Here is a 25,928-nt window from a genome sequence, read left to right on the forward strand (position 1 = left end):
CCTGTGAATTAATGCAAACATCCACCTGCGTTGCTGTCGGACGTGGGCGGGTACTTCAAAGTACACGCGGTCCTGTAAACAAGCAGCGAGTGGGTTCTTAACACACTTAACTTATCATTAGGAAAAACAGCGAAAGCTCTATGTCGCACACAAAAACTGTGTTTACACCATGGTGGCCTATTCCGGATCCGACGCAAAGGTCTGACTCAAAATAACACTGGCAGTAATGAGTACATGTACCTGGGTATGAAAAATGAGCATCTGCTCTCGCAGATAAGGCATCACAGAGGAAAACTGAAATATAGCTTTATTTGGTATGTTTGGTGGTGGAAGAAAGTAAGATATGGTATGCACACACGCACGCACACGCTGCCTCCGCCGCAGGGTATCTGAAGAGAGCAGAAAAATCTGCGTAAATGGTGGCAGTGGAACAACGCTGCCCCCTAGTGAAATATTTTGCCACCCTTCATCTGAATCCGTGGCAGCTGGATGCCTTTTCTCTTAAAAGATTTTATTTTAAAATATGTACTTGAATACATTTAATACAGTTTTGAGGAGGATGTAGGATTGATCTGTTGACTGCATTTTGTGAGGCAGCGCTGAAGAAAAATGTCCATCACCAGGTGCGGGTATAAACGGCGAGAACATAGTCCCCAAAGTAATCGTGAAAATGGTATTCATATAAACTGTTTTAGTACTTAAGTGTCCTGCTGACTCTCTGTATCAGCGTCTGGCCAGATCACAGAAATATGGTACGGCTTCAAGTCATCCTCAGAGACGAAGTCTGGGGCGTGACTCATGAGGTCGTGACCTCTGAACGATTTTGGAAACGCTATGACGTCTCTTATACTGGGAGCTGCTACGATGATGGAGAGCAGTCGATCCAAACCTGCAGATAAGAATACGATTATTATTTATTTTTTTAGTTTACTTTATTTCATTTCATAATTGATTTTATTAAGTTATTTAAAACCCTTTGTTTTCAGTTGTTAAAAATATATTTGAACCTCCCTTGACGTAATTTGTGTATCCCAAAATAAGAAAACTGTGAAAATGCCTTTTCTGCCCGAGCCAATACAACCTCTCGAACGATCGAGGGCATTTCATGTTTAAAAAACAGACACAAAACAGGCAAAGCCAGCGATTTCAGTTTCTGATCATGACGTTCCACTTTAACCAATAGGAGAATATAATCATCAAGTCTTTCAGTCGCAGTTGTACCTCTACAACTTTGAACATTTTTAAAAATAGCATGCGTTGAATGCTTGCTCACCTAACGCGATTCCACCGTGCGGAGGGGCTCCGGACTCCAGAGCCTCTAACAGATGAGACAAAAGAGATGGGTCTTCCTATAAAACACGACACACCAAAAAAAATCATTAGACAGATAGTCTGGTGAACTCTTGTCAGCTTAAAATGGAATTGCTCATAGTAAGAATTGTACAATATAATGACTTCTTCAGCAACAACCACCTGATGTTCCTTCTCCTTGGTTGTTAAGATCAAACACATCTATCTTGCTTTAAAAAAAAAAATATGGCTTAATGGCTTGCTCGGCGACCAAGCGGGTAGTTGGAGTTGTGGGGGTGTTAAGTAAGAGTCAAAAATAAAAAATGGTGCAATTGAAAATCTGGACATGTCCAATACAAGTGCTTTTACTCTGTGCCCGACTAGCATTAAGAACGCTCTCTGCTCGGTTTATCATTTTTCACACTTCCACATTGTTCCGTTACCTTGAGGATCGTCTCCAGGACGTACAGCTGCTGAGAGGCATTATGGATGCGAATTGAACCTCCTCCGATCTCACAGCCGTTCAGAACCAAGTCATAGTGCTGGCCTCGCACCTGAGACAGAGATAAATGAGAGACCGTAGTCTTACGAAGGAAATTTCCTCTTGAGAAAACAAACTTTATGTTGCAATACATTGTTTTATTCGTTTTATTTGGCAAAGAATCGGCAAAATGTCTCCTGAAAGTAATCAATATGAATATGATTTTGTGAGGTTTGGAAAGATGATAATACACTTAAAAGTACAAACCTTTTGAGGCTGGGTGCACAGCAGATGGGCATCCTCAGGTACCGGTGCAGTGAAGGGATGGTGGGCAGACTCTAACTTCTGTGGGTCATCCTCTTTGGGTAAGAAGAGGGGAAAGTCGACCACCCACAGGAAGTGAAACACGGAAGGGTCGCGAACGGGCACTCCTTGGCTCTCAAGCAGCTCGGCGCACTGCAGTCTCAACTTCCCCAGAAGAGGGCGCTAAGATGTGATCAAGGTATTAAAAGGTTAACAGACAATTAAATTCAAAAGTTCATCGGGAAAAAGAGGAAATGGGATCGAGACGTGTTGCGGGCTAGACTTGAACCTGCCGCATCCACATGGGCACCAAATCTAAACATTTCTAGATGATAAACCACATGTCCAACGAGATTACAAAATCATTTCAAGATTAGAAACTGCAAATCCAGAATGGCCTTTACAGAATGTCACAAGAGAAGAACATCTAACCTTTACACAGTCTTTTTAAAGATGAGAAAATCTGACTAAATATCAAATACAGCTGAACACAGCTCTTCTTGTTCTTTGTTCATTGACATGAAGCCAAAAGAGAAAATAAGGTTTTTAGAAACAAGTCATGTAAAACGAATACGTAAAATCACCCTCAGAGCTAACTTTTCTTGTTAATTGCGCTAGTATTCAACGCACAACCTCAGCACACAAAGCCTGCCAGTTATCCTCAACCATCTCCCACTCTCAGCGTTGTGACTAAGCAGCCATCTCACTTTGTGCCAAGCACACCATCTGCACCGGCCCTGAGCGAGAGAAAGATGAATATTCTTTTAAAAGTGATATGATCATGTCAGCATTCTTCTAGAGCCATATTTTCTAAAAAAAAAAACCTTAGTCATCAATCACTTCAGGGCACAATGACTGAACTGATGAGAAGGTGCTTGAGGACAGGAGGACAGAAAATGGGGGGTTGGGAATTGAATTATTCGCATCAGTTTGATTAAGATTAAGGGCTGGATGAATAACATTGGTCTGTGTATTTTCAGGCGTTTGACCATATTTAAATATATATATTTATTTGTGTTTTAAAGGTGATGTTTCTTACAATCGGAGAAACCATTATTTTAACCAAACCACCCGTCCCTAAACAGGAAAACAACAGAAATCAATGTTTTCGACAGATTTGAACAAAACAAATAATCATTTACATAACACGTAAAATATATTGATGTGCATAGATCACATATTGTTAATTACAGAAATCTTATAAACTGAAACCTTGTATCACCATATTTCATGATTTTTTTTACCATAAATCATTATTATTATTCACCATTTATGTTTGACGCTGGGTCCTGAAAATATGTATCCAACAAAAAGTTTAAAATATTAAGACATCCGAGGTTTCGGAAGGACAACAACGATTTAAATCTATACTAACTTTTTTGTGTTAAAACAAAATAAATCACCTTACCTCGATTAACATCAGTAAGCTTATAAAAAATATATATAAGTTGAACTGTAGGCTGCGATTTTGTGGGGAAACGGCAGTTTGATATCATTTAAATTCATTTACACTCTTAAAAGGATGTTCACATGATGCCATAGAAGAACCATTTTTGATTCCACAGAGAACCATTCGGTCAAAGTTTCATTAAAGAAACATGTCTTCCTACCTAAATATACACTGAAAAACCTTTATTCGCCACAAAGAACAGTGAAGTTTCTTTGGATGTTAAAGGTTCTTTATGGAACCATTAAGACCAAAAGGGTTCTTCTATGCCATCGTGAAGCACCTATATTTTGAAAAGTGAAGATAAGTGAAGTAACCCTCAATTTAGGTTTTAAACAAAGATGGCGACAAAGATGGAAAAGTAACAGATGTCATCTGTAATATATACAGCCATGGAAAAAATTAAGAGACCAATGGAAAATTATTTTCAATATTTCAAATGTTACTATTTATAGGTAGTGTTTAGGTAAAATAATATCTTTTATTTCATTCTGTGAACTAATAACAACATTTCTCCAAATTTCGAATAAAAATATTGTTTTTATCTGCATTTCTTTTCAGAAAATGAAAACTGAAGAAACATGTCAAAATAACAGAAAAGATGCATTTATTTTGAAAAAGTTCAACAACTTTTTTTATGTGATAGCTTGAATTTCATCACAGTTTTCATGTGTCTTGTCATACTGTCAGTCTTTCGCATTGCTGTTGGATGACTTTATGTCACTCCTTAATTGTGATTTTGTTGAAATTGGACACTGGACTGGACAAAAAACATCTAGAAATGATGATTTAATGAAAATTATTTTTTTGGCTGGAGTACTGAAAAACCAGTAGAACCATAACTTTTTATTATTATTATATAGATTATATCAGCAACAACATAACAGCATACATATTGTGAATATGATATCCCATCCCAAACCGAGACCAGATACTCCATCTAAAATGGCATGATGTAATTCAAATATGTCTTCACTGAGTCCTAATGATGATACATTCATTAGTCTGAACCAGTGTGGTTATGAGGGTATCTGCATGGGTGTGAAACAGGATAAGGGCGTACTCACTGTGTTCTCCCGGGGTCCGGCCGTGATGAAGATCAAGTCTCCAGCATTGGCCTGGGCCATCTGGAGCAGCTGCTGTCTGGCCGAGTCCGAGAGCAGTCGAGTGAGAGGAGATTTCATTGAACCATCTGCCCTTACCGGAGCCACGGACACCTCCTGTAATACACACGACACCAACACAGCAATGATCATCCATTTCCTCCACCAGCCCTTATTCAATCGACATAGACAACACAGGGCACAGCTCTGGAGAAACCATCAGTCTCTCGAACATCACGGGCTGGTTTCCCAGACTCGAGAGAAGCCAAGTCTCGAACTGAGATGGAGAATCACTTCTCACGGTGTCATTTATTTCAAGCCTGGGACACTGGCCTCACCTTTTATTTTTACAGACAGGAGACAATAAAGAGTGATTTTAATGGACAGAACAGCAAGGTTTTAGAAATATAAATGAACACTTCTTGGTTTTATCAATTACTCTTGATATTTGTAAGATAAAACGTTTGTAGTTTGATGGAAAGTGTATCACACTGCAGTGCAGTTGCTAGGGAGTTTGGTCTGGTTGCTAGGTGGATACTCATTGGTCCAGGTAAAAAAAAGTTAGTTTGTAAATCCACGTCTTCTTAAACTAGTTTTATAATCCACCAGGTGAAAATGTGATCTCAAGCTGCATTTTTAAAGATATCATTCAAGTTTAATACCTGCATGACTTTGGGAGAGGGGGTTGTCGAATTCCCTCAAGTATGCAATAGTACAAGAAACTCTAATAAATTGGAAAACTAGGATGAGACAGCTGATCATCTTATTATTACAAAACATTTACTAACTATGAGTTAACATTGTAAACTGCTTAAATAGTTTAGGAAGATACAATAAATCCTCAGTATTATGATAGGGCAACAGACCGAATATATAGAAAACTCCTCTTATCAAGGACAGCTTACATGCAGAGCTGGGTTTATATAGGGAGGTCTGGTGCCGCCTCAGGCTACGAATATTGTGTCATACGTTAGATGCTTTTACCATCCAAATCACCCTGATTTATTGATTCGTTTTCAGATAAACATTTCATGAGTCTTGCAGTGATGCACACACACCAAACGCTGGTGGCGTTCCACCGGCAGACTAGAGAGACAGAGCTCACCTGACCATACTTTGTCTTAGCTGCTTGTTTCAGGAACTCCAAGTCTTTGGCCTTCAGGTGTTTCTGTGGATGAAAAAACACACATGGTAGACTACACCACTGAAGAGTGCACAAAGAAACAGAGATCAAAATCGACAAAGGCCTCAAGTGTCTGAGCTGATTTATTAAAAAGGAAAAAAAGAAACTGTATACATGTTTTAGGTTTACAAAATGTATGGCAGAACATATATAAAGTTAACTTTGCATGTAGTGTGTATGTGCACACATTGTATTTCCTACACCCTACTTTATGAAATAGTCATACATAGAGCTCACAAAGCTTTTCTTATTAAAAGAACAAGAATTAAAATTAAATTAAAATTAGGGTCAACAGTGATATAAGCACTGGTGGTTATAAGCATTCTTCCAAATATCTTCCTAAGTTTGGGACAAGAATATCAAACTCGAGAGAGATCAAACTAGGATCTATATCGGCGTGGCATTTCCTAAATGGAGAGAGCTGCGCGACAAATTTTTACTATACAGAGACGTGACATGGCATGTGTTTAACTAGACAGGTGAGCAACTGTTTAGTGTCCTTTACTGACAGAAAACCTATGATTATTGTTTCGATCAAAGTGGTAAGTAGTATTGTTTGAATGTCTTTTTCTTTAATTAGCATGATAGTCATGTATATGTTTACTAAACAAGCAGTAATCGTTTTTAGACTAAATAGTAATAATTACATTTTTCGACTAACGTCAAATGTGTCTAATTCATTACAATGAAATAAAATCATGTCATCAAACGCAACATTTATAAATCTTTATTATTTTACATCATCCTTAAACGTGATTTTTCATTCACGTCTTGATTGTTGGCGGTGTAGAGAAGACGACAGTCCCATTAATCCACGCTCCTTCACAGGGTCATAAAGCTACGCCGTTGTTGCCATTTTTAAAGGGGTCTTATGGTGCGAATATGTGTTTTTCTGTGTATTTGGTGTGTATAAGTTGCCCATGAATGTATTAGACACGTAAAATTGCAAAAATTTAAGTCTCGGAACAAAAGATGCACCCAGAACAGCCTGGAACGCCTCGTGTAACCACACCCCCACAAATCTACATCAGTTCATGGTATGATTTTACTAAGACCACCCAAATATATACACAAGTAAGGTGGGTGTACCTGTGAGTACAATTGCTTTGGAACCTGATGTTCCAAATATGGTAAGAAGCGTTACATTTCCGTCACACGCTTGCAGTATTCGACCAATCACTGCGCATTGGTTAACTGGCCAATCTTAGCGCACCTCGCCTTTCAGAGATGAGCTTTGTAAAACATCTTCTTGTTTTAGAGAGGCGGGGCAAAGAGGAGATACAAACATGCACGGTATGTGGAAAATACAGCGTTTTTGAACCTTTAATCGTGTAAGAACATTGCAATATAGTGTTGTCACGATACCAAACTTCGGTACCAGTCGGTACTAAATGCGACGATACTTGCATTTCGAGCGCTTTGAGCGATATAGAACACCATTTCCAAACACAGTGTAATCCCATAATTACTCAAACGTATAATATAAGCTTTAAAAAGGTAGCTTTACATGCCATTTTAATAAAATATTATAAATGAAACTAAAAGTTACATAACTTCTGAATACAGCTTTCTGGTTTGAGAACTCATAACATAAATGATACTAAGGGCGGTACTAAATATGGTGTAAAGATACAAAGCGAGCTTTTTATTTTTTGTGCACAGACAAAGTTAAACACATCAGGGCTCATGTCCCATACGTACCGTTCCCTCTGGTACACAGATGGCCTGAACGCAGCCCTCCGGTTCAAGAAGCGCATCTTTGACGAATTCGATCCGTGTGTCTTGAAAAGCGCCAGTGACATCCACAAGCTGATTACAAGAAAACACATCTGAATTAACGACACAGAAACACATCAAACAGCAGGAGGCGCCGGAATGTTTTTGGGTGATGCTTAGTTATGCATTCAGGACACACAACAGTGCATGACAACTTGTTGTCATGAGAGATTCATTTTTAATTGTTGAGCACTGCATGAGAATCTGTAATGTGTTGGGAAACAGCGTTCCAGCACAGCGTGACGCCAAGGACAGACAGCACACAAACAATCTCAATTCTGTCTCACATCTAATCTAAGATGATGCGCATAAGGAGGAACGTGCAGTCACCTTCATCTCAAATCTCGTGTCTGGTTTATCCACCCCGTAGTCTCTCATAGCATCCTCATAAGTCATGGAAGGAAAGGGAACATTAATCTGCCCTTTGTCTTTTGGCCAAGAGTACTGAAGCAAGCCTTCAATCAAACGCATGACTCCAGCCTGGTCTATGAAGGACATCTCAATATCCACCTATGTAAAGAGAAAGTATGTCAACTAAGATGAAAGATTAAGCGCAAAATAGACTCAAAATGGTGGTCTTCAAATGATGCTTTTATATTCAAATTCAAGCCTATTAGCAGCTCTCACATGCACACGTGGGAGCAAGAGCGAGCAGCATCATTACAAAAATCTCATCTGCATCAGGACCGAGCTCCAGTTCTGCAGATATTGTCAGGCGTACGGCATCACTTTTGCTCACAACCTTTAACACATTATTACCTGTGTGAATTCAGGCTGTCTGTCAGGCTTGGAGCCTTCGTCTCTGTAGCAGCGGGCGAGCTGAAAGTACCTAAGATTGCAGGAGATAACCAGCGTGTAAGTGTGTGCCAATATTGAATTACATTTTAAAATCATGCATAGTGTATCATTTTCCTCTGACAGATTTTTCATTAAGACATGCATTCAGTACTGGCTCAGCACAACTAATAATTCAAAGAGACGTGCTGCCAAAATTGAAATGAAAATGAGACTGTCGCGGTCAGTATTATTTTTCAAAAGCTTAAAAAAATAAGACTAACATTTTTAGAAGAAAATGTTAAATGATTGCGTGTACAAAACACACAATAGCGTTGCGGTAACATTGCGATAACGTTGCAATACTGTAGATATAGTTTGGATCACTCCATAAATGTGAATTTCAGATTTTACTTGAAAGGTTATGATAATAATGTGCCCAGCTGAAGGAAAGGCGAGTGAAGGTCTGGATTTTTGGATGATCCAACAAGAAAACAGATCATACGTTAGGTCCCATGAGATCAACCAACAAACTGACAGTGTTGTCAGAACTCAGAAAAGATGTAACAAAATATTTACAAAATTGTGAGGGGTGTATTAACTTCTGTGAGATACTGTACATACATTCAGCATTCTTTTTTTTCATATTTAAAAGCTGTTAAACGCAAAAAATAACAGTGTCTGATTGTAAGATGTGACAATCTGTGAATATGAAAGAAATACAAAATGGTACAAAAAAAGAACATGTATTACCGGTCTATGCCAGCCACCATAAGAAGCTGTTTGAATTGCTGCGGGCTCTGAGGAAGACAGTAGAACTTCCCGGGGTCTCCAGATGGCACCACAAATTCTTTGGCACCCTGAGAAACAGAGAAATGTTTAAATAAACTCTGCGTATTCCTGCTTCTCACTGAGAACCGAGGCAGCCAGAATCTTAAGCCAATCTGATAAATGACTCACTCGCATAAAAAGGAAGCAAAATAAATGAGCACTGAGCAAAAGGGGGTTGAAAAAACTGCATGCCAAAATATCAAAATACTTTATTGACATTTAGTGAACTAGGACAACAGCTCAAGTGCCACTTCAAAAACTGTACAACATAATTTAAACTGGCACCGACTTTTATAAATGATGCATTTATAAAGTAGAACATGCCCCAGATGGTATAGTTATGCAATTAACCACCTATTGTCTCTCTATATGGAATTTTAGAAGTTGTCGTATTTACTGTTGTATTTGTACAGCACTTTGGTCAGTGTAATACTGAATTAAAATATGCTTTATAAATAATTTTACTTACTATTGTTCACAACAGTATTTGAAAGCCCAGCCACTTTCAATTTCTACCCAAATTTAACATTCTACAGCGTGTCATAACCACAAAGATATATATTTGTTATAAAAAATATTTATACACTAATAAATACCTTGCATATTGTAATGCTTGTTTTGTATTATTTCAAATAATTTAGGCTTTCTTGAAGACACCTTGGAAGATGAGGCCCCCTAGTGGGCCTCGGCAGTAGCTCATTTTAGAAAATATTTTTAAACCACAAATGACATTTTGGGGAAAAAATGATGGACATGTTACAATGACACCAAAAGTCCACATACTGTAAAAATGTAAAATAGTGTGAAATGCAATTCATTCTGAGCCATCCATTTTCACTTGCAGAAGTAATGTAAAACATTCATAATACACTAGTGACTCATTTATCATAAAACCCTTCATCAAATAGTTAAAAGTGCTCAGAAGTTAAAAATTAAGTAGATGTATAGTAAACGAAATTGTCTACTGGTGCTTTCTACTGATACAGCACTAATAAAGACAATTGGACAAATAATAGAAATATAGCAGTGAACAATATTAAAGACATAGTTTGTTTTGCAAACACATTACCAAACTAAATCACATTCTAGTATGATTTAATAAATTATGATTCATGCATATGTATCAAACGTTCTATTCACTGGAAACAAATGTAAAGTTACAAGCATAAATCAGAGTGAGAGAGAATAAATAATGCCACAGTTTTTGGTTCTGATCTGGCAGTGTTGTTCTGCACCAGCTGTAGTTTCAGTGGATGTTTGGGAACTCGATTCAAAAATGAGTCACCACAGTACTGTTCTCCTGTGTTTTTGCATAATAATTTTTTTTATGCTTTTAAAAGTAAGTCTGCAAATGACTCTATTATTAATTTCTCTCTTTTTTTATATTATTCTCAATACGTTTTATATTCCTGGATAAGGTTCAACAAACTTGTGACAGTGCCGGAGTCCACTCTGCTTCCCTTAACGTTGACCAAATCCATGCAGGTTTTAAAACTTTCAACGCATATACAGTAATGTGCAATAGTCTTAGGTATGTTGGTATTTTAAACCAAAAAATAGTTTTAGGTGAGTTATTGATATTATATTTTCCTGTTGTGTCAGCAGGAAATATCAGTAAACATTGCCAGAGTTCTTTGGATTTAGCCTGTCTCATATTTCTGTCTTTCTTCTTCATGTAATAATAGACAGACTAGATGACGGCGAAGCTAGATCTTTTTGTGAAGATCAAGCTTTTGTCCGACCAAGTAAGTAAAAAAACTCAGTAGATTAAATTGACAACAAAATCTAACTACAGCAAAATATATAAACAACTGGCTTAAAGGTCTACTGTGTGAATACTAGCGGCATCAAGCGGTGAGGAATTGCAACCAATGGCTCACTCAAGCCATTCCTTTAAAAGCACAACGGAGGCTTTCACAGAATTGTGATGTCATCCCGTTTTCGCATCTGTGTCGAAGGTGATAATGTAATTACGAAACGCGTTCTTTAGAGCTTTTTGTCCGTTGAGGGCTACAGTAGAAACAACATGTCGGATTCCATGCAAGGGGAATGTAGATTGAAACAGCTCATTCTAAGGCAATAAAATAAAAACGCTTCATGACGTAAGGTCTTTATACTCCAATAAAGACATATTTATGCATATTATATTACATTTCAGTCAATGGATACTCCAAATAAATTACACACACCACCTTTAAAACCATTTTGGGGTGAAAATATGAACATGTCTAAGCCAGCACTGCACAGTACTGCAGATAAATAAAATCATAACATAAAAAGCATGTATGAGTATTGTATAAGTCTCTCTCACATTTATCTTCTAGGAAACCCATCTGATTTACACTGAATAAATACCTACCCCTGGTGTTCTTTTAAACAATGTTGGTGTTTCCACATCCACAAATCCTTTAAAAACACATACACAATGCTTATTAATTATTAGACTACATTGTAACTACACAGATAGCAAAGTATGAAATTGTCTTATAAGTCCTCACCATGCAAATTGCAAAGGTATTCCCTCATTTTCATCACCATTTGTGAGCGTAATCTTAAATTGCTCTGCATCATTGATGATCGAAGGTCAAGATAGCGGTACTGCATCCGGAGGGCTTCTGATTTCTTCAAGATGAATATCAAAAACACGAAACGTATAAGGACATGCTTGTCAGTCAATTGCTGAAATAATATTAGTGCATCATTTGCTGAAAGAAATTCATTAGCAATTTTAAAGCATATTATTCGGAGCTGGGTGCACAAGAAGTGTTTTGCCACCACACCTACAACAAGCTCATATGCTAACTAAGTAGGCATGGTTTGAAGCATTCAATACTTTCTTTTGGATTTTCAGAAAGAAATGTACACTTGTCTTACCCGAACAAAGTCTTTTATCTCAAAAGGCAGTTTTCGGCAGGTATTCAATACTTCCATACTTTCAGCACAAACCTCAATTTCTCCTGTGAATATTTTCTAATTTTACAAGACAACAATTATTTTACAATTTCACATTGAAGAATGCCCAACATAAGTACATATGAATAGGCTTTACCTTATTTTCCTGTCCCTCTGGTCTATGCCTGACCTTTCCTTTGATCATAATGACTGACTCCACCGTGAGGCCAAGAAACGCATTCTTCAGTTCAGATTTGGACTAAAGTAGCAAAGGAAAACAAAAGGCTGAAGGTGAAGACATACTACAGCAACCAATAAATCAACACACCCTCTCCAAAATGAATAAATAAGAAACTAAGTGAAGTACCTAGAAAGAGAACAGCACACCTACCTCATCCTGTGGGATAAGAATTTGGACCAATCCACTGAAGTCTCTCAAGATCACGAAAAGATCCTGTCTGCAATGGCCAGTAGAGATAACTATGTGTTTTAACAGCATTTATATGATTTGGGTGATAGCTGACCCAAAAATAAAAATTCTGTCAACATTTACTCGCCCTCTTGTCATTTCAAACCTTTATGATTTTCCGCAGAATACAAAAGAAGATATTTTGAAGAATGTTGTTCACTGGTCCCCATTCCCTTGCATTAGTTTTGTGTCCATACAACAGAAGTGAATGGGTGCAGGTGCTGTTCGGTTACCAAATTTCTTCAAAATATATGATTTTGTGTTCTACGGAAGAAATAAAGTCATAAAGGTTTGAACTGACAACAGGGTGGGAAATGATAACAGAATTTTCATTTTGGGGTGAACTGTCACTTTAAAGAAAGTTGTAAACATAGATGTATGCAATTTGCTTGTTGTTATCATTAAGTTGCTTTGGATAGGAGTGTCTGCTAAAGGAATGTGTGTAAATGTCTCAAACCTCAAATACTGAATCCAGCCACATAATGTGACATCTTGGTCTACATGACTGGAGCACAGTTCTCCACATGTGTGACTCCTCAAAGAAAAGCTGCTTTGACCTACAAGAAAACGATGCAGATTCGTTATTTTGTATAAGCTCTATGATCGGGAAGGCACCGTAAACTACAGATAAATTAACGTCACATTACCTGAAGTGTAACTAGAGCAGTTTCTGGAGAAGGTATAAGCACATGCTAAAGATCTTGGAGCTTGAACTGGTTTAATAAAGCTCGTGTGATTGTTTGCAATCACTGATCTTCTGTTATTGTGTGAGTACCTCAACACATGTTGCACTGATCTTAAGCAAACTGCTCTGTATTTATGTGCCATTACTAAGTGCACCGAGGTGTCTCAAGCCAACGCAAACCTATGATTTCTCTTGACTACCCAAATAATCTCAAATCTCAGCTGCTTGTTTACTTCGTTACGGACATGTTTTAGTTAAGGCGATTCTAAACGTGTAAATCTAGTTATAGCATTTCATATGTAACACCGGATCTTCCCATTTTCTGTCCTTTCTATGTCCTTGCACCATTGGCGAGCAAAACACTACGTACTTTAACATTCACTAATATCCTATTCATACAGCATATCCAAAAAAACACGGAATAATATTTTCTTCCTCTTGATATCCTTTATAATGCACTGACTGTAAAGATCACTTCTGTTATGAATTTCACTTCAGCTCAAAGCGTGACATATTATTCAGACACGACTAATCGAACTCAAACCAATCGAGTTTGATTTTGTTGTTTATTAAACACATTTATCACGGCATTAGAAGGGTGTTAAACTTTTTATTAATATTGCTAAATTCGATCCGTAGTTGAATAAATGCGGATAAAATATAACGCACTATTCCACGCGAGCATCCATTGATTACTATTCCTGCCTGATCGCGTTGCATTATGGGAAAGCGGGAAGTTCAAATCTTCTTCCGCTTTTACGGCTCTGTTTTTTGTTTATCATGGAGGGGCGAGTCAGGTACGGTGGATTAAAGTCTTATTTTTAAAACGTTTAAACTATGCAACGCAATATAGAAATGCTTTTTGAACACAACATGTAACATACGAGTGTCTTGTTTATATTAAAAACGCAGTTTACGTTGTTTGCGGTGGTTTGGATGTACGCCAGCCAGCTAACGTTACTTACGTTAACAGAAACGATTCTCCAAACGTGACTTTTCTTCTCTCATACGGTTTTGTTTAATTAAAGGTTTTAACAATGTCTGATTGATCTTTGAAGTCTATTATATTTGACAAAATTACGATATCACATTTTATTCACTAACTATTAAGTGGTATGCTATAATGCGCTCTTCTATTTCTTCTTCTTCTCCGCAGTGCGGTCAATACTCCTGCGTCCAGGCCTGTTACTCGCAGAAGCAAGAGTTATGGTAGGAGCTGCGTGGAAGCACCGTCATATTTCTGGCAGACACCAGGACATTTAACAGTCCTGAGGGTCCCGACCAGCAGAGGGGCTGCCAAATCACAATTAATCACCGTAAGCTACATTGAACATGTTTCATTAACTCTGTTTTGACTCCTGTTCAGTTAATAAATGTTGTGATCACAGTCTGGTGTTTTTTTCTCTGTTCAGGATAAGGTCGACCCGGAGCACATTGCTCTTCTTGTGAAAAACGAGTGGAAAATGTCTTATGTCACCCCCTTGCATGGCTTTAGACACACACAACTGAAGTCCTATTCTAGACATCTCTCAGCCTTCATTGTGGCTGAGAAACAGCAAGGAGTTGCAGTGGAAGTGGGTTTAGAGGTGGGATTCACCGTCACGTTCACCGCGTTGCTCGGAATGGCTGAGACGGAGGAGGATGCCGAGACTGTTTTCATTCAGGTGAGTTAGCAATTGCACGATCACAATTTTTAGGCAATCAATACACCGGCATGCTGCATTACACCACTTTTTTATTCCTACAAAATGGTATTTCTTTATTTGGTTATAGCCACTTATCGGCTCTATGTGCAATGTTGGGTGACATTCTCGCTCATTCATCTTTTTTAGATCCAATCCAAGCCTGTGTTTGCTGCTTCAGGAGACGCACCAAAAGTGGTGTGGCGTGGTTGGCTCACGTGCGTCAACGGTGACCCGGAGTACCTGAGGTCTCTGCCCCCAGACTTTGTCAGCCTCCCTTTGTTTTGCACGAGTGGAGCGGAATCTCTAACGACCCTGGTGAAGTCATGGTTCGAGAGAGCTTTTGACTGTAACTTTGGTCCTTTGGGTTTAAATTCCACCACTCTTAATTGGCTGGCTGCTCTGTGGACTGGATGCCACCCCGCCTGTAATATCAGGTATCTGAAGTTGGCCTGGAGGATGCCCACACAGCCGCCCTTGGATGTCTCATATTCTGTAAACCCACAGGATGCGTGGGGGCTCTGGAACAGCATTCACCCAGAGGAGAATAGAGACGACAGGATTGATATCACGGAGGTGCAGTCGTTCATGAATGGGATGGAGACTCATTTTTTCAGACATTTTAAGATGTACCTGTCTGCTGGGAGACTTTTAAAAGTCTCCACCGCTCTCGGATCAGTACATCTTGATGGGAAAATAAAGGTAAGTGATTTGTCAATTTATGTAATTATTTGAATGCATTCTGATACATTTGATAAGTGTGAATAAATTCTGTTTACTTTTTTTTTAGATCGGAAATAGTGAATACATCACAACCTTACTAACGCTGCTGACAGAATGCGCCCTTCTGAAAATGCCAACTTAAGATCTGCAGTATATTTTAGACTTGTATATATTTCTTTTTTTTTATTATTTGTACATCAGTCACACAGGGCCATCTTTTAAAGCTTGTTTTCTAAATCCTATTTATTTTTTAATATGTGTTGTAAAATATGTATATGTTTTTTCCAGCTTTTAAAATCTCTTGTTTTTCTTTTCTTTAAATGGCTTATGTTTTATCAAGGTCAATAACAGTATATCAGTCTAAAAGGCTTTGTGGGACAACTCAAATGGCTAACTGCATATAGGACTACAGAAATAGATACCCTATTTAAGTTATTGGCATCGGTCCGTTTAGGAATAAACTATATTGCAACATGTAAAAATGGCATACAGGCATTTATATCCCTGAAAAGTCTGTAAAACACTTAAAGCATTATAATCTTCATTTGATTATTCAATGCCTTTTTTATGTATTAACTCACTGGCACAATATTATTTCAGTATGGCATTTGAGATGATCCTATAATGGTTTTGTGGCAATAGCAACATGTTAGTGTTTGAATCAAACCGTCTCAAGATGTGTTATAGATATGTATATAGGATCTACAAGCACAAGTTTATGTAGTTACTGATTTGCAGTTTGTATGTCCAAAACACAAAATTGACCTTTTAGATAAGGATCACCTAGGATATGTGTAAAAATGCAATTTAATTAAAGGCATAAACCTTACCTGCATTCTTTTTTGTATTTTAAATATTCTTTATGGGAAAAATAAAGACAATTTGATTACAAGGTTAACATCTTTAGTTATTTACAAATGATGGGCGTATACACCTCATGGTAAACCTTTATAATTTTTTAGGAATACAACAGGTTTTTTTTCTTGTTTTTTATTTTCATGTTCATCATTATGAAATGTATAGACAATTGGTGAAAACATTTAAAATTAAATAAGGTAAGATCCTGAAACCTGATTTTGACACTATGCTTAAAGCACATTGTAACAGTCGCAGGTGAATATATATAACTTGTCAATTTAATAAGGGGTGCTCGTTTAAAAAGTATAGAATTGACAAAATGGGCAGTTTTTCCACTTCCAAAAGGCCACTACAGCAACCTCTTCCTAAATTTCAGATTAAGAAAAAGTTTCACCTTGGATCCTCAACAATAAAGAACAAAATGCTTAAAACAATACATCCAACTAGATATTTTAGAGAAAATCTTGTGGATTAAAGTGCATGGACCGATTCATTGATGCATTCAGTTATATAAAAGTAAACAAATTGATAATATGCCAAACTTGTTTTAGAAATAACTTATTTACCGCAAAGCCTTCATTTTATGGGAGCGACTGCATTTTCAGTACAAGAAAGAAAAATGTAAGATCAACCAATCCGCTTGCATCTGGTAAGAATGCAGAGGAAAAGATAACACGCAGTGTACAACTAAAAAAAACGAACTCGAACAACTTAAAGAAATGGTAAAGCTATCACAGTGCATCCAATTCATAAAACAAGAACATCAATCGTACAAACACTCATTCAAGCAGCTTTCACACCACTCCCCGGTAATGTGTTTCATCCGTCTGTAGTTATTCTTCAATCAAGTCAAGTTGCCCAATGAAGACCTACATCCTTCAGGGAATATAAATGTTCAGTTTGACCTCCATGTGGCTTTGTAACAGAAGTAAATGAACTTTTGCGTTTCCGCCTGTTGTTTTTCTTTTCCCTCCAATAAGATGCCTTTGGCTATGCTCAAGTATGAAGAGATATCAGATTATTATTCGAAAGAAGTAATGGTCTATGGCTGTAAAGATGAGTATCCTCAGAGCAGCTTCAAGAGATGGTATTCCTTGGCTTTTGCCATCTCAGTAACCGGAGACGGAATTCAGTCTAACAGGCTTTACTCTTGCGTGATGCACAATGTCTCTGTGAGGCACGAGCTATGGTGAGGCATCTGTGGGTGGATGCTGAGGATGTTACCATATATGTGATTCACAGTGGGTCATTTTTATTACGCCGACTCCACCGCCTAACCGTCTGTAGTTCATTCCACCATACAGCCTTGAACAGAAAAACAAACCATTAGGCAGTCATCTACAATGTGATTGAAGCTTGTGTTTTGTAAACACACACTCACCTCCACGTGTTTGCATCAGGGTCATAAACTTCTATAGTTTTCAGGTATGTGGTACCATCAAATCCTCCTACCGCCATCAGCTGGCCGTTCACAACAGCTAAACCAACCTGAACAATAGAGAGAATTAGATTGGGGTTGCGTTTTAATCTCATCACTGTTGGGGTCTGACAATCCCAAACACGTACCCCGCTTCTTCTGGACGTCATTGCAACAACAGGGGACCACTGATTGGTTCTAGGATTGTATCGCTCTGCGCTGCTCAGTTCCGTGGTGTCGTCTCTGCCACCCACAGAGTAAATCATGTCCTGGTACACGGCACAGCCAAGGTGTTTCCGTCGGGTACCCATGGGTGCTACCGTATGCCAGCGATTTTCTTGAGGGTTATACCGCTCCACTGTGGAGATGCCAAAAACCATAGCAGTTTAACCTTCTGGATGTCCTTTACAACACTTTACAAAAACGGGAATATGTATGCTTCTTGGCAGTAGTTGTACAAAAATATTAAAACATAGAATAATAAAGCAAGATACAGTCAAGATATAATAAAGCAAGATACAGTCAAAACACTGAAATCATTTTTATAAAGACAAACAATATCTGGATTAAAGGATTAAATCAAGCGACAAGTTTTTGCTTAAGTATTTACCTGTATTTAAAGGGGAGGTGCCATCTGAACCTCCTACTGCGTAAAGGAAACCTCCCAGTACAGCTACAGCCACACCCAACCGTCTAGTGCTCATAGAAGCAACACGAGTCCACTTATTCTCTTTAGGATCATACCTGCAAAACAGCATAGATATTATTAGAACCTCACGTCATGATCATGTAGTCATCAGATACGCAAGTTATTAATGAATGCTAATTTTATTACTGACCGTTCTACAATGTTGAGGCAGGAGACACCATCCTGACCTCCCACCGCATACAGGTACCCGCCTAGTACAGCAACACCCACACTGGTTCTGCAGGTACTGGTAGGGGCCACGTCACTGCTCCATTGGTTAGTCTTAGGGTCATACCTGCCACAAACCAGCAGAGGGCAACACCCTTACTGATACACTGATGAATACATGCAAATGTAAATAACAGTCTGTCTAAAAAAAAAAAAAAGAGAAAAATAAAGTTGTTCATTCTCTCCTTTACTTACTCAAGCTTTAATCCTCCTAGTAGCCTGGCCTTGTAAACTAACGGTACTGTTATGCGTGTTGACAAAATGTTTATATGCTCCTCCTACCTGTAAGTTGCTTCGGATAAAAGCGTCTGCCAAATGAATAAATTTGTGTTTGACAAGTTTTTCATTATATTTAAAAAAAAATATTATCAGTAAGTATATACAATAAAACAAAGCTCAAAATTTGCTAACAACAGCCTAGGCTAAAGCCCATTGCACATCGAGTCTGAAATTTCGGCACGTTAAAACATAAACACGACCTCACGTTGTGTCATTCACATTTACACAACGCTTCCGATATTGTCGTCCGCCATAAAAAAATTCGGACCGGGCTTGATTTTCTGCGTTTTCCGCATCCGTCAAGCATTTTGAGTGGCCTTTTATAACAATTTAGAGACACCGTACAAACCAGAGCAAAATACGAAAAACCGCATTCGAAAGTGTATGTGCAAAGACCTTAAATCAGGTGGCATACCTCTCCACACTATTGAGATAAGATGAGCCATCATGTCCGCCAACAGCATACAGAAGATCATCCAGAACACTAACACCAACTCCACAGCGTCGTTTGCTCATGGATGCCACCATCCTCCACTCGTTGGTCTGCGGATCATAACGCTCAACACTGGAAATGGCATCGCCGCTACACCAACCGCCCACTAACAGACAATAAAACAGTCACAATATGGCAACAACATTACTGGAGGAAATTACATATGGCAAGCATTTCTTCAGTTAAAAGTGTTATTACAGGATTGAGATTTTATTTAATTACGTTTATTTAAGTGTGTATAAAGTTAAAAAGTATCCCTAAAGTCAATTAGACTTGGCAACTCTTAGAGGGACAGTTCACCTAAAAAGGAAAATTCGGTTATCATTTACTCACTCACCCACCCACTTGCTATTTCAAAGCCTTTTTCTTTCTTCTGCAGGACACAAAAGAACATATTTTGAAGAATGTTGGTATCCAACTAACATTGTCCCCGTTGACTTCCATTGTTTGTACACAAAACCACCGAGACATTTCTCAAAATATCTTCTTTTGTGTACCAAGTACCAAGTTTTTGAACAAAATGAGAGTAAATAAATGACACATATTTTGGAAGTACTATCCCTTTAAGACAGCTCTAGTGCACGCTCTGCATGAAAACACCCACCAGCAAATAATACTTCTCCACAACGAATGGGCTTTCTGGGCCGGGTTCGAGGCCCCTGCATTAGTGGCCGCTCTTGTGGAAGAAGAAGATAGTTCTTTGCTTCATCCACCAAGTCCCTGCAAAGAAATAAAACTGTTTAAATATTTTATTATATTAAATAGTGCATTAAATAAACATAACATCCACAAAAGACTCATAGTCAGACTGCTCCAGTGTGTTGACACATTTTAAAGCTTATTTCAAACATTAATGTCTGCACGAGGGGTGACCCCGAATAGTTGAAGATTCGATGCTTCGACAGGAGGAGCCCGATTCTACTACCAATCTACCAAAGTAACTTTATTGTTAATTCATTGGTGATGAACTTGCAGTATTCAAATCATTATAATCAAGAAGTTTTGAAAATAGTTTAAAGGGGCAGATCTGGTCTAGTATTGTATGGCACAGCATTATTACATGATGTTTAAGGAAAATGTCCATTAATTTTACTATTTATGGCTTGTGTTTTGGAAAATCATGTTCCCCTGCATTTCAGACATTTAGCCTAAACATGTGTATTTTGCACATTGTGACTTGATCCTGGCCAATTACGTTTCAATTCCTATTTTTATTTATTATAATGTTCCGTTCTAAACAAATTCTGTAAATTAATGTGGGATTGTTTTTGGTGCATCAATGTTGTAATGCACTTTTGCTATACCCTTAACCACATGGTGTCATCCCCACACACACACACACATATATATATATATATATGATTCGACTATCAGTCGACTATAAGCAAGACGTGACAATTCTATGTAAATCCAGAGTCTGGGACACCCCTATTCTGCACTCACCTACACTCTTCATCACTCTTGATTAGAGGATCTGAACCCACGGTCCCAACCAGGAACTTCGGGCTCAAAAGAGGGAGACGCACATGCTGCAGAACCTGTTGCCATGACAATACCATACAAAGGGTTTCATGTGTTATTCATTATTCTCATTGATCTCACCAATATATGGCTGAATCACAGCATTCATTTACATGCAACACACAGAGACACATCTATGTTGTGTTTATACTCAAATCTGACCTGTGGTAGCTGAAGCCTGCGCTCCTGTATACTGTATTTGACCCATGCCATGACGGCGTTAAACACCTGCTCCTCACTCCGAACATTGAGCTCATCGCTAGAGATGATGTCTATCAGTTGGTTGGCTGGTAAGAGCATGAACTCTTCACTCTCCATCACCTAAAGACCAGGAACAATCAAACAGGGCTATAAATGAATACGACACACAGCATTTTATTTTACCGAGAATATCATTCATGTAAATAAGAAAACATTTCTCAGCTTTAATCTTCATATATAAATAGTGAATATTTATTGCATGTTTTAATTTGACAGTCAATCTGACTAATTCTTTAAAGATTTTGAACATAAGACATACTTACAAAATAAATCCCCTGGAAACATAAAGGGACACAAAAATGGAAATTCTGTCTTCATTTACTTTCCCCATTAACCAAATAATGGTGGTCTTGGCCACCATTGACTACCAAAATAGGAAAAATTGCTTTATAAAATGTCTTTGTTCTGTTGAACACAAAAGAAGGTATTTAGAAGAAAGCAAACTGTTCTGGGGAACTTTTGACAACCATTGTAATTTTTCCTACTATGGTAGCCAATGGTGACCAACAACTGTTTTGGTTAATAGCTTTCTTCCAAATTTCTTTCTGTGTTCATTAGAACAAAGGAATTTATACAGATTTGGAAAAACTCGAGGGTGAGTAAATGAAGACAGAATTTTAATTTTTGAGAGAACTGTACCTTTAGGTTTATTGTGTTTGTTTGGCAGATGTTTTCATCCTAAACTATTTACAGTAACAATCTCAAAGGACACATTTAATATATGTTCACCCAAATAATCAAATCCCTCTCTGTGTCAGTTTTTTTTATAATAAGGCTGCTCAATTATGAAAAAAATTATCATCAGCATTATTTTGCCCAATGTCAAGATCAAGATTATGTACCACGATTGCTCATTAACTGTCGAAACAAAGTCAGTGCATACATTCGTACAGTCCTTGCAAAACAGAATGCAATTATGATTTATTGCACAGCCTTAAAATGGTTTACATATTTAGAATTAGTCCTTGATGCCAAACGCGAAGCATCACATTCCTCACTCTTTATTATTTGCAAAATTAGTTTTGGAGTGACATGAAAAATATTGCGTAACAGGGTGTGTCTTTACGCATCTTGACATGTCAAACAGTCTGTGTCGATTGAAATTTTTGCCGTGCATTGTTCACGTCATATCTATATGTGTCTCTCTTTTGATTTTTAAGCAATTCACTTGCTCAAATAATTCAATTTGCGTCGGTGAGAACACAGCATAAAATAAGCCTTTTCTAAATAGTATTGGTGTAAAAGCTCTTTAAGGCCTCAGGTGGTGTTTATACTAGGGTGTTGTCCTCTAAAAACGCTTAACCCCTGACATTTACACTGCTCTGGAGTTTTCGACCCAGAAAACTGAGACTTACATTTTTTTTCTAAATGATCATGTTACATGCAATTTTCAATAGTGTAGGCTGGAAACGGCAATATAAACAGGGATCATTATCGTTTTAAATGGCTGTTTAAAGTACCTCAGTACATTGATGATATATCAGGGTGTAAATTTGACACTTGTGATCCCCATAGTCGAAAATAACAGTACTGCACAGTCATCAGGGAACCCTAAACTAGCTGACATAAAAAAGGAATCAAGTTCCTAAGTAGAATGTACGGCTAAAATTAGTCGTGGGGAAGTCACTCTTAAAGGCGTATAACCAAAACACCCACTTGAATCCATACTGATTGTAATTCGTTTTAATATCTGTTATGAATACTTAAGACAGAACTTGTGCTGTGTAACCAAATGTGAGCAAAAACAACAGAAAAATTAAAGCAAACAAAGAAGCAAGCTTCAAAGTCAAAGGACAATCAAAGTGAACACAATGGAGGGTGTGTAGAGAGCAGCCATTACCTCTTGAAAGTTATGCTGGGTGAATTTATCAGCTATTCGCAGCAGCTCTCTGCAGGAGTGAGTGTCGGCGAAGGCCCTGATGCCCAGGCAGTTAGAGGGGTCCAGTTGCCGCTTCAGGAACTCACAGCAAGCTTCCTGAATCTCTGCCAGCTGCAACAGGCAGGCAGCGGGCAGCAACGTCTGGACGTTACCCTCCTCCACGGTCACCTACAGACCACAACAGAGGTTAAATATTGAACATCAATACGACGCACAAAACAGCAGACTACAGCCTTTGCTTACGAGTCTTCCGAAGTTCACTGCACAATTAAACAGAATGAAGACACCGCAATAGGACGATACCTGCGAGGTGTACGCAAAGTCGATGAGTAACTCCATGGCACGTTCATCGATGTCCCGAATGACGACCTCCGTCTGCCTGCTCTCAGCCAGTTCACCCGTGAACATTGCTCTGAAATAAGGACTGCAGGCCGACAGGATCACTCGGTGAGCGTAAATCTTCTTGGCTCCCACCACTAAAACCACATCGCACAGCTCCCGGTGCTTGCGAAGCAGGTTGATGACCTCCAGGGTCTGCCGAGGATGCTTGTCCGAGATGTAGGGCATCCTGGCAGGTTGGGGCACTCCCTCCGGGAGCTTGTTGGGGTCACCCAAAGTGCAGCGGCTTGTGATATCCATTCCTGTGGTATCTGGGCGTCCACTGGTACCCCTGAGAACAACACAAAATATGATATTTAAATTCATGTTGATTAAAAAACAAGCCAACACTAAACCCAGCAGGAAAAACATTTGAGTTTGACAACACAGAGCAATACACAGTCACACCCATGTGCGGTGTAAACACAGTCAAATCACGACCCAATGACGCTTCTAACACACATTACTTTTTAACTCTGGCAGTTAATCTTTAAGCGTAATTGTAATTATTATCAAGGCGTAAACTTAAAAAAAACATAGTTCAATCAAAACACGAACCTATTCATGTTTATTCACAATGATGTAGCAAATACCACACAAATATGTATGAAAACTAACTAAACGTGGTCTAAACAGAAGCGATACACTCACATATAAGGTTTTTCTCCGCGATGCTGTTGATCACATTTTGACAGGGCCTTGAATATTGACAATGGTAACCATACACAAGAACAGATGCCATTTCTAATGCATAGATTTCCCTTTATTGTTTAACGTTATATAAAATAAAATAGTTTAACATATCTGTGAGCAAGGCGCAATGTACACATCTAGCTAAAGGGGTGTCAACTAGCACTAGCTTAGCTTGCTCAAAACGCTGCATTTTCCTATCCCTGCAGTTTTAAATTGTTGCGATAATCATTTAAAGCATGAAAAGTCTGCATCCATTACCTTAGTTGTCCATTAAATCGGTCCAGAGTGAATTTTTAGTCGTCAACAGTTAGCCAGTTAAAACGAAGTCAAGCCCCTGGGTTTGCGGACACTTTTATTTTTTATTTTCCCATATCATTTCCCGACGGTGGCCGGAAACGCACCTTTCAAAATAAAGGTCACGCGTCTATCAAGTTCATCGATCAAACATGCTTTGTGTTGTAATGTATGGTCTGTCATCAACACAATAAGGAAACTTTACATTTATTTAATACATAAATGTATGATATTATTATAAGAACGGCAAATTTACTGTTAACTGACAAACAGAAGTGCACTGAAAAGTTGCGGGTGGATCACAGACGTGAGTTTCATTCATCTTAAATAAATTCATATTTAATTTTTTTTATTTATTAATTTCAGTATGCTATACAATTATTTGCACAGCATCTTGAAAGTTACATTTATATTAATTCAGCGTTCAAATTAGTAATGAATTAATTTTATGATTTTATATAATTAAGACCATGATTTATTAAAATTTTTGAAACATGAATATAAATATTAGAATAGAATTTCTTAACAAAGTTTGTATGTGTGCTTTGACATTTTTACGTGTGTTCTGTTCTCTGGGCATCTAGTTTACTAACAATGATAAAGTCTGCATTCCTCCACGTGTAGTCTAGTGGAATGCTTTCAGACTGGTTTACAAGTCTCTCTCTCTCTCTCTCTCTCTCTCTCTCTCTCTCTCTCTCTCTCAATCTGTTCCTTCGCCTCCCCCCCATCCCTTTCCCGCTCTCTCCTGCGGTTTCTCTCTTCCCCCCTCCTGTGTTTTTTCTCTGGCATGTTTTGTTATACTCTGGTGGAGAGTGTTTGTGCATTGGTGGCCCCCAAGTTGAATCGTAGGCAGTGCTTTAAAGGTTGATCTGTTGGAAAACAACAACGCTAATAGACGTAAACAAGACCTTCTCAATGGACACTGATTAATCAGCATTAGCACCTAAAATAGGGCAGTGACACAGAAAATTACCTTAAATAAGTTATTATGCATGCATATGATGGCAATATTATAAAAAAAATTATAAGCGTCTGAAAACAAAAAATTATAATAAAAACACCACTGCCGAAGGTGTTTCCATCATTTAAAAAACACTATTTTCTTATGATGGAATGGAACTGCCAGTAGTCAAGATGTGGTTTTATTATACAGATTCATATTGTATTCATATTTATGTGATGATATATTGACCTAGAGGCTAGAGCTTATTTACATGAATGAAATGGTTTGTATCTCCACAAAACATCCTTTGGAACCACGTGGAGGAACCAAGAGGAACCTCCCCTTGCCATAATGTCC

General features: G+C 38.1%; 3 protein-coding genes across 4 annotated transcripts; 1 reads left to right on the forward strand and 2 right to left on the reverse strand.

Annotated features, from left to right (window-relative positions):
* Positions 1 to 290: 290 nt before the first annotated feature.
* Positions 291 to 13,902, reverse strand: dars2 (aspartyl-tRNA synthetase 2, mitochondrial). Its single transcript, XM_056744067.1, has 17 exons — positions 13,197 to 13,902; positions 13,007 to 13,106; positions 12,472 to 12,538; positions 12,238 to 12,339; positions 12,063 to 12,158; positions 11,687 to 11,810; positions 11,548 to 11,594; positions 9,111 to 9,217; positions 8,343 to 8,412; positions 7,914 to 8,093; positions 7,509 to 7,616; positions 5,730 to 5,792; positions 4,589 to 4,741; positions 2,039 to 2,257; positions 1,734 to 1,844; positions 1,274 to 1,349; positions 291 to 889 (listed from the first exon to the last, which is right to left on the reverse strand). The coding sequence occupies exons 1-17, from the start codon at positions 13,375 to 13,377 to the stop codon at positions 699 to 701; spliced, it is 1,995 nt and encodes a 664-aa protein (XP_056600045.1). The 5' UTR covers positions 13,378 to 13,902; the 3' UTR covers positions 291 to 698.
* Positions 13,903 to 13,951: 49 nt separating this feature from the next.
* cenpl (centromere protein L) lies at positions 13,952 to 16,537 on the forward strand. The gene is made up of 5 exons (XM_056744068.1): positions 13,952 to 14,031; positions 14,391 to 14,550; positions 14,647 to 14,898; positions 15,067 to 15,618; positions 15,707 to 16,537. Exons 1-5 carry the CDS (start codon positions 14,015 to 14,017, stop codon positions 15,779 to 15,781), a joined length of 1,056 nt encoding a protein of 351 aa, XP_056600046.1. The 5' UTR covers positions 13,952 to 14,014; the 3' UTR covers positions 15,782 to 16,537.
* A 59-nt stretch (positions 16,538 to 16,596) lies between these two features.
* On the reverse strand, positions 16,597 to 24,725 carry klhl20 (kelch-like family member 20). Of its 2 annotated transcripts, XM_056744290.1 has the most exons (12): positions 24,593 to 24,725; positions 23,567 to 23,933; positions 23,225 to 23,431; positions 21,286 to 21,444; positions 21,046 to 21,140; positions 20,207 to 20,322; positions 19,525 to 19,708; positions 18,754 to 18,897; positions 18,525 to 18,658; positions 18,064 to 18,272; positions 17,879 to 17,985; positions 16,598 to 17,802 (listed from the first exon to the last, which is right to left on the reverse strand). In XM_056744290.1, exons 2-12 carry the CDS (start codon positions 23,900 to 23,902, stop codon positions 17,718 to 17,720), a joined length of 1,776 nt encoding a protein of 591 aa, XP_056600268.1. In that variant the 5' UTR covers positions 23,903 to 23,933; positions 24,593 to 24,725; the 3' UTR covers positions 16,598 to 17,717. The 2 variants fall into 2 exon arrangements, with proteins under 2 accessions (XP_056600267.1, XP_056600268.1); XM_056744289.1 differs by having other exon boundaries at positions 16,597 to 17,802; positions 17,879 to 18,272.
* Positions 24,726 to 25,928: the final 1,203 nt, after the last annotated feature.

This window comes from Triplophysa dalaica, chromosome 3 (genome assembly GCF_015846415.1).
Source record: "Triplophysa dalaica isolate WHDGS20190420 chromosome 3, ASM1584641v1, whole genome shotgun sequence".
NCBI lineage: Eukaryota > Metazoa > Chordata > Actinopteri > Cypriniformes > Nemacheilidae > Triplophysa > Triplophysa dalaica.